Source organism: Carlito syrichta, unplaced genomic scaffold, assembly GCF_000164805.1.
Source record: "Carlito syrichta isolate Samal-C Ts95f unplaced genomic scaffold, Tarsius_syrichta-2.0.1 Scaffold308968, whole genome shotgun sequence".
In the NCBI taxonomy this organism is placed as follows: domain Eukaryota; kingdom Metazoa; phylum Chordata; class Mammalia; order Primates; family Tarsiidae; genus Carlito; species Carlito syrichta.
The window spans coordinates 81,008-96,929 of NW_007253064.1; the positions used below are offsets into that span (position 1 = coordinate 81,008).

At 44.0% G+C, this 15,922-nt stretch overlaps 1 protein-coding gene across 1 annotated transcript in view; it reads right to left on the reverse strand.

Moving 5' to 3' along the window:
- Positions 1-12,292: 12,292 nt before the first annotated feature.
- Positions 12,293-15,922, reverse strand: part of APOB (apolipoprotein B) — a 48,656-nt gene continuing 45,026 nt past the window's right edge. The window contains exons 29-31 of the mRNA XM_021716809.1: positions 15,448-15,562; positions 15,170-15,353; positions 12,293-14,216 (exon numbers count right to left, since the gene is read on the reverse strand). Coding sequence (XP_021572484.1) covers positions 12,600-14,216; positions 15,170-15,353; positions 15,448-15,562 — 1,916 coding nt within the window. The 3' untranslated portion in view covers positions 12,293-12,599. The remainder of the gene's footprint in view (positions 14,217-15,169; positions 15,354-15,447; positions 15,563-15,922) is intronic.

Here is a 15,922-nt window from a genome sequence, read left to right on the forward strand (position 1 = left end):
GAGCCTTCTGTTTCAGTCTTCCAAGTAGCCAGAACTGCAGGCACTCACTACCATGCCCAGCTGACTTTTGATTTGTTGTAGAGACAAGGTCTCAACAAGTTGCCTGGGCTGGTCTTGAACTCATGGGCTTAGGCAATCTACTTGCCTTGGCCTCCCAAAGTGCTGGGATTACAGGCTGAGCCATGGAGCCAACTGACCTTTCATTATTTTTGATAGATGGGTTAAGTTGTTCACCACTGATAACTTGCTCCTATTCATCATGCATGTGCTGTAGCAGACACTCTCCCTAGGATTCTAGTGACTTAGGGAGAGGAGAGGAGGGCATCACTGAGCTCCTTTCCCAGTGGAGGGAGCAGAAATTTGGCTGGCTTGTTCAGATTGGTCAGCTGTGCTGACCTGTCACCTGAGAATCCTCTTTATCACATGTTGAGGCCTGCATGATGCTGCCTTTGAGTTAGTAGTAGAGGCAGAAACTCAATTGAGACACATGTCTACCAGTACCAGGTACCAAACGTTACAGAAACCTACTATGGCTTTTGGGGATGGCGAGGAACATAAAAGCCCATGAAGTTTTTGACTAGTACTCGGGGAATAGCAGGTTTCTGAAAGCAGGTTAGCAGGCGATAAAAATAGCAAGCTCTTATCTAGCATTTACATTGTGTCAGGCACTATTTTAAGCAATTTACACATATGAACTTCTGTAATCTTCACAGGAAGTACAATTATTACCCATTTTATATATGCAGAAATGGAGGTTCAGAATAGTTCACTAACCTGCCCAAATTCACCCCCCTCTCCAGCACATGAGAGAAATGGAATGAAAACTCAGGTGGCCGGGCCTGGAGTCTATTACTTCTGTGCCCCAAGGGTGGGATGGAAGGACAAAGCCTCTTTCCCTTTAGCGAGATTTGGCCTGAACGCTGGGAAACTATGAGCATGGACACCAGGCAAAGGGAGCGTCCCTGGGGCTTCGAGGAGGGCCTGGGCAGCTCGCGCTGCATTCCACGGCGGGTGGCCATGCGCAGTTGCCTAGAGAGCTGTTGGGGAATGCTGGGGGCATCATTAATCATGGAGTCGCCCCTTGTGGGGACCAGCCCCATCTTGCCCTGCGGAATTCTCACCCAGTAAGGGACAGGGGGGAACACAGCCTTCCCTTTGGAGTGTTGGCTCCTGGCATCCTTGAAGCTGTGTGGTTGGGACCAACTTGGCCCCAAAGTTGATCAATAAGGTTTTGCTGAACTCCTGCAAGGGGCTTGAGTTTCTAGTCATGGGCTATGGAGGAAACAAGACCTGCAAATTCAGTCCAAGGCTGAACCAACAGGAGGAGAAAGGGCTTATGGCTCAAAGAAGGAAGCTTTTGCATATTGATTAGGGGGTCAGATACAGTGTCCCAAAGAAGGAAGAACCTGGGAGCTTTGTCAGGGCAAGAAAGTGGGTTAAGCAGTGGCAAAGAAAGAACAGGAGTCAGGGCTGCTGGCACAGCCCTGGGAGTTACATTTAATGAGCCCTTTTCCCCAGTGTCTGTAGGGCTGACTGCTGTACAGGTGGAGGGGCCTGCCTGCTGGTGCTGGCCACAGAGACTCTACCTGTATGACAATGAGCAGGGAGTAGAACTTGGCTCATTTGCTTATCCATATGCATTCACCTCCCCTAGTCCCCTGTGTGCCCCATGGAGCAGCCCCCAGAAGCACATGGTGGACACTTTGGGTGGATGTTTTGAGGGCACAATAGAACTAAGGACAAGTGACTGGAGGTCTTCCCACCCTGACCTCAGTGTCTCAGCTGAGCCCACCTGGGTCAGGAAGGCTGGTCACATTTGGAGGAGTTAGGTGTGACATTTACCCAGCCCCCACACATCTCTGGACTCATGTCTGGGGGACACAAGACTGTTCTGGTGTCCCTCAACGAGGACCAGCACTCCTTACTCGTGCTTCAGCTTCCTGGGAGAGGACATCGCTGGTCCAGCTTTGGTTTACACTGACCTCAGTGTCTGATCCTCAAAGCAACACAATGGAATTTCCTGGGAGAAAGGCCATGGAAGGAAGAAGGCCTTCACCTGTTCCCCAAGGGAAGATCACAGGAAACTCAGGGTCACCCTCTCTCGTCTTCCTCTTTAGAGTGTCTAGGGCTGGGAGCTCATTTAAGTTTGCACACTCTGAAGGAGTCTAAGTTTTCCCATCCGTGAATAGCCGGAAAAGCTAGTGTATAGTTCCCATTTCAGTGGGTAATGGGCTCCTTTCTCCTGCTCCAGAGCAGCCTCTGTGGTAAACCTAGTGGGCCTGCGCCAGCCGGGAGGGGCTGGATTCTCAGGGGTCTCCGGACTTGGAACTTTCTTATGGGCTGTCATTCTACCTGTAGCTTTATATTTTGTCCCGAACTGCTCGCTTTCTACTTTACCACCTAATTCAACAGCCATAGAAAGTACACTCTTTTTACTTTTTTCATCTTTTTGACACAAGATCATGTTGGTGCCCATTTCCTTTAAAATAATTTACTACCTGTGGGCCACTGGTGTGAAATCCCAGAGGTAGCCCCCACCAACCCTCCTTCCATAATTCCACAGCCTCCTCTCACTCACTCTCCCCCTGGGGATCCTTGGCCTCTGTGTTTAGACACTAATGTTTTTTCTCACACATTCATTGTGCAGCTTTCCTTAATTTGGTGTCCTGCTGGGTACCAGCGGGAAGCCACTCAAACATTATGTCAGTGATCTCAAAATTGAACCTCAGGGCTTTCTTCTGCCAGCAGATGTGTGGCACACTTTATTAACTCAAGTACCCAAGAGTTGAAAATTTCATTAGTTTGAGAGGAGGGCTAAGTCCCATCAAGAGACCTGGTCTGGACAGATTCTTTGTGTCAACCTGACCCCTAGCAAAACGGATTATTGTTCTAAGTGAGACAAGTGACCTAATGTTCTGCCTATTATGCACACATGGTCTGTAACCTTTTAAAATATGAGTGTGGGAAAACAGCACATTCTGCCACATCCCTGACCGAAAATTCCTGACAGGTGGCAGCCGGCCTCTTAGCAACACCACAAGGAGCCTGGAATTATCCAGGGGCCACAGTGGTTCCCTTAGGCCAGGTACAGGGCGGGGTCAGGAGACTACCTGCTGGGAGAAGGAGCCCATGCAGGCAGAGCTCAGCCTCCAGTGCCACCCTGTGACAGGTCAGGGGACAGTCTTGGATGGGTGGTGAGTGGGGAGGAGTGCAAGAACAGCCTCCTCATACGTCCCATCAACCTGCGTCTGGGGCTTTCCAGCAGGACTGAGAGACTCACCGGGAAGTGTTGATCTGTTAGCTATGTAAGAGAATCTACCAAGGCTCTATGCTGGATGCTGAGTGTGGCCACATCCTTGCACAAACCCATCTTCTCATCTTAGAGCCCTTACTCTCCCTTGTTCCAACTGGCTTATGTTCTGCCTGTTAGGCATACAGAGTCTGAAACCTTTTGAACTACAAGTAAGGGAGAAGGACACTGTCACATCTGTGCCCACAAATTCCTGACAGGTGGCAGTCAGATTCTGTGGGAAAAGGAAGGATGTGATCAGTTGCCTTCAGAACATCCCAGGGCATCCCTAGCAAGGTCCTGATGTGGACCTGTGGAGGACACAGGTGCCCCAACTGTGGCCAGGTGTGCACAAATGTTGAGGGTGGGAAGGTAGAGCATCTACGGGTTGGTAGGGAGGAGTAATCACCTTGTGGAGTATAACTGAAGGAGGGTGGCCATTCTAACCAGTGTTCCTAGGAAGGAGGGCCTGAGCAAGGCTTGAATGGGCCAGGAGAATGGAGTGAGGAGGGTTCCTGAAAAGGAATGGGGAAAGCTGTGGGCCTTGGGTGGAGTTTGGGGAATGCAAAGAGATAGTTGTGACTGAGCACAGCATGTGCACTCTGGACTGGGGTTGGGGCTCAGACACAGGGCAGTCCCTAGGCTGAAAGAGACTCCTGCCAGAGTGCTCAGGCAACATTTCTGGTGGCAACTCAGTCTCCAGTGGATCCTGTTCTGGGATCCATCTTCTGGCGACTGCAACTCTTTTGGGGTGAATGAGAATGCCTGGGGAGACCCAGAAATGTAGCCTTCAGCCTGGGCTCCACTCTCCCCAGGGTCTCTGTGACCTGTCCTCCCAGAGAGCTGAGGGTAGGGCTGCACTGGCCCCTACCTTCTGACAGACACAAAGCAGAGCTGGTTGTAAAACTTAATTAAATGAAATATTTTAACAAGAAATTCCAAGAACAGAATGCCCTGCTCATAAGCAAGCCATCACGGAAATAAAAGCTGATGGGAAGCGTGTGTTCTGTTAGACAAGGAAAAGTTTCTGCAAGAAGCAAGACAATGCAGAGAGCTGGGCTGTGCTGGACAAGTGGGTGAGCAGGCTGGTTCCTGGGGTCAAGGCCCAGTAGGGTCGGAGCATAGCCCAGGGGCTGTGACTACTCAGCTGGGGAAGGCGTGGGCTCCTGACCAAAACTCGTGCAGTTGACACACTTTACTGATCACCTTAGGGTGCTGGGCAGTGTGCCAGACTGAGTGTATAATGACTTCAGAGTTCACTGGGTGCTCCCGTGAGAGGGATATTTTACAAGATGAAGAAATGAAGGCTCTGGGAGGTGATGACAGGGTACCACTGAGGCAGAACTAGAACTAGATCTCAGACACACGAATCCCCAAGTCCAGGCTCTTTTACCACATGATCTACTCTTTCCACCATAGTCCCATTAACAGAGGTGCTGAAGAGGAAACCCAACTGTCTGCAGTCCACTAAGCCATGACTGGACCTAATCAGGGCCACCTTCAGGGCTGGAGTTTGCCATTGTATCTTCCTGGGAGAGCACAAGCAAATGCCGTCCATACAGCAGACGGAGGGTGATCAGGGACCACCCTCATCTCCATGCTGAGGAGAAGGCCCTGAAGACCAGTGTGTGTGTGTAGTTGGCCTAGTGTACTTCTTGGAGGACACAGGGCTTGGGATGACATTGAACATTTTCATAGAGTCAGGGGACATTGGGGCAAAAGAGGGGGCCAAGTCTAGGAGTGGGTGGCAGAACATGACATGTCACTAGGGGCAGGAGGAGCCTGCATTAGAGGTGAGAGTGGAGTCACTGACTGGCTCCCCATGAAAATGATGCTCTCTGTAATGATGAGGTGACAGAAACTCCTGCTCCCCTGTTGGAGCCTGTGTGAGGAAAATGCATCACCCTCACAACCCAAGGAACTTACCTGAGTTATCTTGATTGATTATTTTCTGAACTAGAAGTATTTAGAGTCAAATCCCTCCTGCCGCCTGGTGTATTTATTGCATACTGTCTTCCAATGGTTTCCATAGGACCTGGCTTGGGACCAATTTGACCTAAGAAGATGGCTTAAAAAAATCCCTCAAATCTGCAAAGAAGACCCATTTTAGGCAGAATGGTTCACAGAGTAAGAGGAAACCTTGTTTTATAAGAATATTCCCCAACAGGTTCCTTACATTGTGAATTTCAAATACTCTTTGACTTACTCAAGTGAATGCCCAAACTTTCCAGAACCTGTGTGAATGTGTGAAGTGAGGCAGGGCTGTGATTGGCTCAGTAGTCAGCTTACAATAAGTGACTTTTTTTTTAGTAGAAAAATCGTCTTCACACTCCATCCCCTACCATCTCCAGGGACTTCGTGGCCTCATAGGGAACCTGCAGAAACTTCCTTAGAGAAGGAGAGGGGAGTTAGGGGTTAGCAAGTCCTAGGTTTGGATTATTCTCTGTCTTTGGGGTGATCGGGGGAGTTGAGGCTGTAAGTTTTATTCCATCTCAGCACCATGGGTTTGCCCCATACACAGAGCTGAGGGGAGACTCTGCACCCCTAGTTTATATCTGTATCAGTCATAGAAAAAGAGTCAGGTCAACATGAGAAATGAGACCCATGAATGGGGAGGCAGGGTGCCAGGGAGGGGAAGGTAGCGACAGAGGGTAAACACACCCAATCCCGCATGAGAGCAAGGATCCAGTCAGCCTTCCTCCTCTCATCCCAACCCTTTTATGAGAGAAGAAAAACCTAGAAGTACCACTTTAATGTACATGGTGAGCTGCTCAGTGAACATCAGCACATACCAGTGCTGAGTGAGTTGTTTCAGAGGTTTCCATGCAAGGGAATGATTATTTCAGCAAACTCAGGGATTCCTCAAGAGGGGGCCCTTCAGCTACCCAGCCACAAGGTAAAACAAAGAAGAAAACCGACAAGGTCTTAGCAGAACCCTTTGGAATGTCTTAGTTGATTTCAGTTTGGCTGGGGGAGTGACAGCGGTTAGGATGACCAGATCAAGGCAAGCATATGGCGTGGCTGTGCTTTAGCAGTGATCAGAGGAGTCTTTAAGGAATAAGAAACATTCTTTGCTGGGCCTTTAAGAATTTTTCTGGAGAGAATAAAAAGAACCAGTCACAAAGATTAAAAAAAAAGAGTTTAGCTAGTGTAGAGGGATCACACTAGCTAGTGCTCATTCAGTTCATATGGAGCACAGTTTTGTTCTTTGTGTTCCCATTTTGCAGGTAAGGTAACTGAGGATCAGAGAGGTGAAGTGACTCTCGCAGGCCCCCATGGCTAGTGAGTGGTACACTTGGAATTCACACAGGTCTCCCTCTCAAGTGTGGTCCTCCCTCTCTGTCCCTGTGACCCCAGGATCCCTGTGAGTCCTCCTCATTTGGGTCCCTCCAAGACTGAGGGCCATGTCCAGCCTCCCATGGCAGTGCCTTGCTTATTTATTTCACCGAAAGCTTAGAAGCATGCCTGGCCCAGAGGTGGTGCTTGATAAATAGCTGCTGAAGTCATAATTTTCCCTTGCAAAAGGGGAGAATTTCAAAATCTCAGGTGAAGAGGAAAGGGAAGCACAAAATAATTGAAGCACTTAATATATGCCATGAGCTTGAAGGTTTTTCTTTTGCCCCTTTTGTTTCAATTAATTAAATGAATAATATAATATAATTAAGTCAATGGGGAGCATCATAAACACCCAGGAACTCACCCTCCAGCATGAGAATGAGAGCATGCAGGGCATCTACATCAACCTGTGAGTCCACACCCTCCTTGCTGCCCATCAACACCGGACATAACCTATCCTAGACTTTGAGTTTATCATTCTTTTGCTTTAAAACTATAATCGAAAACAAAGTTTTTCATTGGAGTTAATTTTAACGTCTTTAAAAGGGTCTTATGCTACATTTAGTCTTTTGGAATGCACCTTTTTACTCCCTATTAATTGTTGTAAGATTTCTCTAGTTGGTTGCATGTATTATTGTACGTCATTTGTTGAGACTTCTGTTGACAGAACACAACATATTCATTCTCTGTGTACTAGGCTCAATGGATGTTACCTCATTTAATCTTTATAACAATTCTATAGCACAAGAGGGAACCACTTGTTATTTCTGCTCAGAGTGACTCAACCTATTCTTTCAGAATCACTATTTTAAAGATGAAACCACAGGACAGAAAAATTAAGTTACTTTTCTGAGGTTGCATCACTTGTGAATGTTGAAGCTTGAATTTGACCTGAGAACTAGGACCTTCTTCTGAGAGGAGGGAAGTACTGGCTGACCCAATTTTCTTTACCTCAGCTCAGTAGAGCTATGGGCAGCAGTCTGCCCTCTCTCTATTGTTCTTTCCATGATCTTCCAACACGCCATGTGATTATAGAATGTTCTAATGATCCCAGCTGACCCAGTCTCAGTTCAAGGACCTTAGGTCTTCTGAAACTGTTCTGCACTCCATTACTCTATAAGGTTTATGGTACAAGCCTGAATGGCTGCACTTGATGGAAAAGAAGAGAAATGGAGAGCTCACTTGGCTGTGGGGAGTTGGTAGAAATAGACTGTTGTTAGAGCTGCTCTTTCCTAAGGCCATTGTCTGATTTACAGTCTAAACTCTGGAAACCTCTGCTTTATGTGGTTTGGTGTTCACACTGCACAGCTGACAGCCCAAGCCATTGTTTGAAAACAAGGGTGGGGGCTGGGCATAGGAGTTCATGCGTAATCCCAGCACTTTGTGAGACTGAGATGGGAGGATTGCTTGAGTCCAGGAGTGTGAGACTGGCCTAGGAAATATAGCAAGACCTTGTCTCAACAAAAAAAATAAAATAAGATAAATAAGCTAGGCATGGTGACACACCTGTAGTCCCAGTTACTTAGGAGTTTGAGGTAGAAGGATCACCTGAGTCTGGGAAATCAAGTCTGCAGTGAGCTGTAATCATGCCACTGCACTCCAACCTGGGTGACAGAGTGAGACCCTGACTCAAAACAATAACAACAACAAACAAGTGCAGGGACACAGGTCTGCAGCTCATGAACCAGGTTACCTGCAAGCTTAACTCATCCCTCTCACCCCAAGACTGAGCCTCAGTGGTGTCAGTCCAGAAGCTAAAGTGAACACAAGGGTCAGTGCTTATTGCCTAGTTCCTTGGGCATAACTGACCTGAAGCATGGCTCAGACCTGGGGGAGGCAGAAACCAGTCTGTATGGGAGGAGAAGGACAGGGCCCTCTCCTTGTGGAAACATGTGTACCTACTCCACCAATTTTTATGAGGCCCTGTTAAATGTTATTTGATGGTGACCACCCAGTCATCCCACCAACAAATGGAGCACTCTGAAGGGAGTTGTAGCTGACCTCTTAATGTGAAACAGCATACAAGGAGATGAGCTAAGAGGTAGGGTCTGTTTCTGCATATTTATCTCTGGTTATTAGACACTTTTAGAGAGAACATCTGTTTGTCCACCCTGGCTCCCATATTGCAGGCCCCATTTGAGGGCCAACTTGGCCCCTTCTTTGACTGAATGGGGACTAAGTCATAAATTAGAAGGGGAACCTAGAATAGGAAGTTAGAAGGGGCTTTGCCCAACTCACCAAAAAAAAAAAAAAAAGAAAAAAAAAAGGGAGGGGGTATTGGGCTCAACTGATCAGCCTTCAAGTGGAAAACAAAAGAAAATGATGATAGCTCTGAAGCTCAGTTCCATTGGAGCCATGTCTTATAAGATTTTTCCTGGGGACAGTACCACAACTCTAGGTGGGACCTGGGAGTCAAACCAAAGCACACAGCTTGATCAAGCTTCTGAAGTTCTAGGGACCTAGGCTTGGCTCCATTATTTGATTTCTCCTTTGGTTTAAAACTTTGGATACTTTTTTTTTTTTTCAGAAAGCAGGATTTATTGAGAGGACATAAAAGCTCCCATAGTGAGAGGGGACCTGAAGGGGTTGCCCATTTTTTTTTACAGGAGTAATATTTGTGTTTATAGCAGGACTTTTCCTGTCACCTCACAATATGTTCTTAGGAGATGTACATGTGGATTCACCCCCAGGACAATAGAGTAATTGACTATACAAAAGGAACACTCTTTGTTTTCTTGTTATGCTTCTGACAATACTTACAAGGATACAATTAATACAATAATTGGTTACATTCTCCTTTGTCCCCATTTCTTTGGATATTGTTTCTGTAGCCCACCTCTCCAATTTGCTTGTACACACCACTGCAAATTGAAACTCATCATATGAGACCACAGTTCCATTCCATCTGTAATAGTCTATGAGTTCATAGCTTATGCTAACAATCTCCCCCTTTGCACATTCCTCCTGTTTCTGTTGATGCCACATGGTCTGTCAAGTTCTACAGGTTCAAAATCTTCTAACTGTAAAGACTGCTATTTTTCTTCCTTGCTCTTCCTCTCTCTCCTGCAGCCCTTCTGATTTCTGGTCCTACTGACTTACCAAGGCATCTTAATTTCTAAGATCTTTTGTACTCATCCTTTGTGTTTTAAACTATCAGCCACCTGATTCTGTTTTCTGCCTTCCTGATCTTTTATCCTACCCTTCTCACCATTCCCAACATCTGGCACTTGACGGAGGAGCTCCTTATCTTTTACTTGGATCCTGGCAGAGCCTCATACCCAGACTCATCTCATTGCAATTCATTAAGCATATGTGGCCATATTCGTTTTCCTAAACCACAACTTTCATCAACCTCTTGCTCAAAAACTTTCCTTGGATGCCTTTCAGCAAAGAAAGTGCCACCTTTTCAGTTTGACCTTCAAGCCCTCTGCAGTACTGCAGACCTGTCTTTCCTATCTCCCTCTGACTTTTCCTGTGCTCTTGCCAAGTGGTCTTTAAACACATCCACACATTCTTCTTCTTCCTAGACTGCACGGTCTCCCTTTTCTGCTTACCAAAGTCTATGTATATTCAAAATCTGTTTCAATCATTTCCACAAAACTTCCTGAATCGCCAACTTCCTGTTTTAGTTTGTTTATACCCTTTGTGAATGAACGCATTCCACCTTTGGTAGACAAGTGAGCAGACAGATATTTAGGAACTGCATCTTACTGATCTTTGTCTCCCCTGCAGAACTTTTGCCAAGTGTTTAGCACATAGAGGCATTTCATGAAAGAAATGAACTGGATAGGTATCCCTGCTCCATTGTTTCTCCTTGCTACAATCTCATTTTAATAATCATCTAATTATACTGGCACTTTGTTTCTTCATGGCATTAAAGGTTATAAAACATTTCCCCAAAAATTATGTCAACTGATTTTCATGAACAGTCCTGTAAGAAGGCAGGGTAGATTTTATCCCCATTTTATAGGCAAGAGAACTGAGGTTCATAGAGGGAAGATAAATTGCCCAAACTCCAAGCAGATAAGGAATGAAGCCATTAATTGAACCCAGAGAAACATCCTGATATGAAGTCGAAGACAAAAGAAGGGAGCAATGTCCGACTGAGCCCTCCCAAGGAGGTCTTTTCCAACTTCATTTAGTACAATGAAAATACCATTCTAAGCCAGTTGGGGACACCTTGAATGAAGGATATTGGTCAAGGAGCTGGACATGGGACACTGTGTGATTGCATGATCATTTTGAATTTATGGCTATTTTTTCCTGCTTTCATCCCCAGATACAGATAATCATCACATGAGCACCAAGAAGTGTGAACTCTGTCTTCCTCTCTAAGTTAAGCCATCATTCCAGGCCTCCTTTCACTTACTGGAAAGAGTTCAGAAACTCTTGGAGAACTATGCCTGAAAGCACTCATGTGATGTTCTGAGATCTGGGTTTAGTTTTTACTCTTCTCTCACCCTCAGAACTAACCCCTCATTTACCTGCTCATTTGTTCACCCAGTTTTCATCCATCCAATGATCCATCCAATGATCCATCCATCCATCCATCCATCATCCTACAAACTTTCCTTGAGTACCAGACTCATACACTACCACGTATTCTACCTCCCTAGACTCTTTCTGGCCTCCTCAGTTCCAGACAGAAGAATCCTGCTAAGGTACCAGTAGGTTATGTGATATGTTTTCCAGGTAATTCTTATGCATTTTAAGAGTAGGTTTTGCCAAGAATATATGAAGGCCTGAAGAGAGAATGGTGGAGGTTGAAGGCATTTTTGAATAGGTAGGTTTTGATTTTTTTTTTCCCCCAAAGCACCTCATGTAGGACTTGGGGGGTGATAACCTCCAACTTCCTTCTCAAAGCTTATACTCTTTCTTTGCTCTTCAATGCTGTTGAAAGGAATGTGCTACTTCATAGCTACCCTTCCCAATGATATGAACCTAAGTTGTGTTGTACAGGTTCTTTGCTGCTTTCCCTTACTAGATCTCAGTTTATAGTCTCTGACTGGATGTTTGAAGTGAGTGGATGTGTAAGGAGAAAATTTGGGGTTTTGATTACACTTGGAATTGTTAGATATAACATTTGGAAAAATTAGAAAATTCAAGAGCATAAATATATGCTGGGTTGCAGAAAAGTTAGGAAACCACATCCCTACCCCTCCCCTCCCACTCATTTTTTCTGTGCCTTGAATATATCCTGGTTGAGCTGTAGGGAGACTTCTGGGGCGCCCATTGCCATGAAGGTCTCAAGGTTAGAACTTCCTAGCCATTCTTTCTTCACTCCTGGAAGGCCAAGTGAAATAAGTGGCCAACTGGTTAATCTTAAAGCCTACCAGAGAGCTTTGCCTGGCAAAGGCAGATCGTCAGTGAGGAAGACTGTGTAGAGCATGAAGACAGATGGCACGCTTTTCAGGGTCAAATTATGTGAAAGCCTTTGTGAAAGCTTTTTCCTTCTTTCTTAACCAATACAATCCCTGAAGTCAATTCCTTTTTTTTTTTAACGTGGCAAATGATTTCCCTCCACAAATTCTCCCATTCCCCTTTTATTCTGCTATTCTGTTAATTAAATCACAATATATGTTCTTCTAGAGGTTTTGAAATGTCAGAACATTTGCATCAATACCCTCATTTCACTGTCTTTCAACACAAATGAGTCACATTGAGTGGTATGATATACAATAAAGACTCCATTTATTTGTTTCCCCTCCCTCTCAAGTTTAGCAAAATAATTCAGATCCTAATTTTCTTTAACTTGAAGAAAATGTCATTCCCTCATGTTCAGAGACCTTCGGGGCCCTGATACTAGCTTTGGTGAAGCTCCAGTTCATATGTGCTTCTGCTTGTAGTCAGCTGTCTGCTGCAGGGCTGACTCAATGTATGATTTTATCAATATATACAATTTAAATTTTTTCTCTACTACGTGAAAGTTTAAGTGGAATAGAAGAATAAATGAAGATTGGCTTTAAAAAAAAAATTAGAGGGTGATAATAAGTTCTCCAGGAGCAAGCTTTATGTAGGGGCTCATGCTTTTGGTTGATTGCAGCTTTTTCAGTAACTCAGTGATATATCTCAGAAACATGTGATAGTTTTGAATGGACAGGTCAATCAATCTTGTGGACTCAACAATAAATTTTTCATAGTAATCAGAGAGTTGGTCTGAAAAATCCTGCAGTTTATATCTAAATTGCTGGTGGTAATCAGAAATGATTTTCTTCATTGACACAGCCCAGCTTTTAATGATTTCCTGAGCAGTGGTAGAAAGCTCTGCAATCTTCTCTTTCCCTTTTCCATCTGGGTCGGTAAGGATGCTAAGATATTCCTGCACAAACTGCTCATACTGATCTGAGAGTTGGGAAGCAAAGTCAGCAGTACTGAGAGAATATGTGGAATGGAAGTCCTTGAGGGCAATTACTAGGTTCTCCATCAGGCTGACTACCTTTTCTTCAAGTTCATAATATTTCACTGTCCAGCCGACTACACTTGGGTCAAAATATTCTTCGCGGAGAGCCTTTATGTACTGATGGATCTGCTGTAAGCTTTGAGAAGCCTCCTGAAGTTTGTTTTGAACAAGTTCATTAAGCTTATCAAGGATAATGCATAGGTTTTCTTTCAGGATTCCAAAAACATATGGTATATATTTGTTAAAGGTTCTGTCAATCTCATATTGGATATCATTAATAATATAAGTAAATTTTGCCTTCTTTAAATATTTAATTTCTTTTTCTAAACTACGGAAAATGAATTGTAAAGGGCCTCGAAGATCACTTAGCATCTCTATGGTCTTGTTAAGATGGGTGTTGTCAAGTGTCATTTGAACTTCTTGTGATACAGATTTCAACAGTTCTATGATCTCTGGGATCACATCTATTAGCTTATGGCTCCTTGGCTCAAAAGGAAAACGAATCTTTAGGTCCTTGATTAATTCAGAGTTCGCCACTAGGTCTTGGATATAGGAAAGCAATATTTCTAACCCTTCATGGATACTTGAATATACCTGGGACAGTACCTTCCTTACCTCCCTCATGACCATGGTGCAGAGCTCAGAGTATGTCCCAGCTTTTCCTGGGAGCTGGAATTTGGTGTACTTCAGGAAATCAGTGAATGAGTCAACCAGACGCTGGATTGTCATATGGAATTCTTGAGTGACTTGTACTAAGTTGTCAATCAGCTTGTCCTTAAGTCTCTCAAAATTCGTTTGTCCTTCCTGAGCCAACATTTCCTGGTACAGATTCTGGGCCTTGTCTTTCCATTCCTGATAGGCCCCAGTGGCACCACTGGTTACTCTCTGGAACCGCATGTCCATTTCATCAATTTGCCTCATGGCATTTTGATAGGCCCGTTCAGCATTGTTTTGCAGACTTCTTCTTAACTTTGAAGAAGCATCTCTTAGGGTGAGTCCCGTGTGCTCCCAGTGGTACTTATTGACATAGTCATAAAGGGCTCCTGTGGCCTTGGGTATGTTGTCTTTCAGAGATATTAGCAAGCCAGAAGCTGCCTCTTCTTCCCAATTAACTTTGATCTGAATTTCCTCATCAGACTCCTGGTCCCTCAACTCAGTTTTGAGTATAGTGAGGTTTTTATCTGGAGAGGACTAAATGCAGGGAAAAAAAAAGGATGAAAAGAACATGTTTTCAATTACCCTGATAACATACTACACTAAAACTTCATTAGTAGTTAAAAGTAAGGATTAGAGCATCTTTCATATTCTGAAGGGGATTTATCTTTTATATGTCAGTTCATGTGTTTGTTTTATGGTTAAAAAGTCTACTGTTGTTAACTCCTCTTTATCACATGCCCCAAAAAGGCTAAAAAAATAAATATGCTTGGGCATTGGGCATTTACACAGTGACACTTAACATGAAAGCCTTCCTGGGACTGAAAATTGGAAGAAGAGGAGGGGGAAAAGGAAGAGAAGGAGAAAGGAGAGGAAGAGCCAGGAAAAGATAGATTCAGGGAAAGAAGAAATAGCAAAAAAGAAAAATGTTGGAGCCCATCTAGCAGAGACCCAGACTCCCAATATCAGTACTCATTCTCCATGCCCATGATCGACTCTAGTGATAGCAACAGAGCCAGGTTAGATCTTTTCCTCTGGTAATGGCATCTTTGATTTGGCCCTGGCAGAGCTTGTAAATAATATGAGAAGAATTTTATATATCTCATTTAGCAATTCTATTGTGGGGAAGTAGTTTGAAGGGTTTAAATGCTCCAAAAATCACCAACAATCTGAAAAAGGTACTCTGCCCATGGCAGAGTTTGCCTATCAATTAGGTGTTGAGGCATAACCTTCAACCTTCTGGATTTCCCAGAATCAGTATAATAATAGTGTTATATGATGTCACATATGCATCTAATCATTAAAATTAATAAAAGACTCATAATACTTTCCAGAGTATAGTTCCTCAGAGGAGAAGTTCAACCCCACTCATTATCTGTCTTTCTTCTAGTTTGGGAAGATTCTCAGAGAATAGTTTATCTTGAATTAAATGTATCTGCCCAATTCTCGACTTGCTCTTAGGGGTATGTCACCCATTAGAGGGAACTCACCTGAGGACGGTAGTAGAAGTTCCATGTAAAAAATTTTTCATCATCTTCCAAGTCCATGCCCACAGTACCTAAGGTTGAGGAGGCTACTGAGATGGAAAGGCTTTTCTCCTTCTCCTGGTAGTGCAAATGGAGATCAGTGAATGCTGGGCTGGTGATGTCAAGGTGAGCTTTTCCTTCCCATTCCCTGAAAGCAGAACAACAGATGAGCCATTGTGAAAGGTGTATGGAGATGGTAAAAATCACAATGAGTTTTTAAAAATTCAATGAAAGTTCCATACTGTAGTCCTTTATATCTGCCAGCTTCTTCATATTCTGCACTGAAATCACGGTGTGCAAGTGTCCCTTTGGTCTTACAAACTAACATGCCATCTTCAATTCTGTGTGTTTCCACAACTGTATAGAAAATATTTATATGTCATTAGATTAATGACAGTAGCATATAGACAGTTTCATTGTAAAACTGAGAATTCTATTAATATCTTAACCAAATACTTAATGTTTAAAATATGCACGGTACAGTTCACAGTTGTCTTTAAGTAAATAGCTAGAAGGCATTATTAGTCCTAAAATAATTACAGAAAAATCTATTTTCTTTGAAACTTTTCTTCTTGAATGTCAACTGATTTTTTACGGTTTGGTTTTTACACATAGGATATTACTTCTCTTACTTTAAATTTTATCATAGAGAATAACTGTGCCTCTAATCATAACTAAATATATAATTATTTACTCTCACTGAAAACATATAGTATT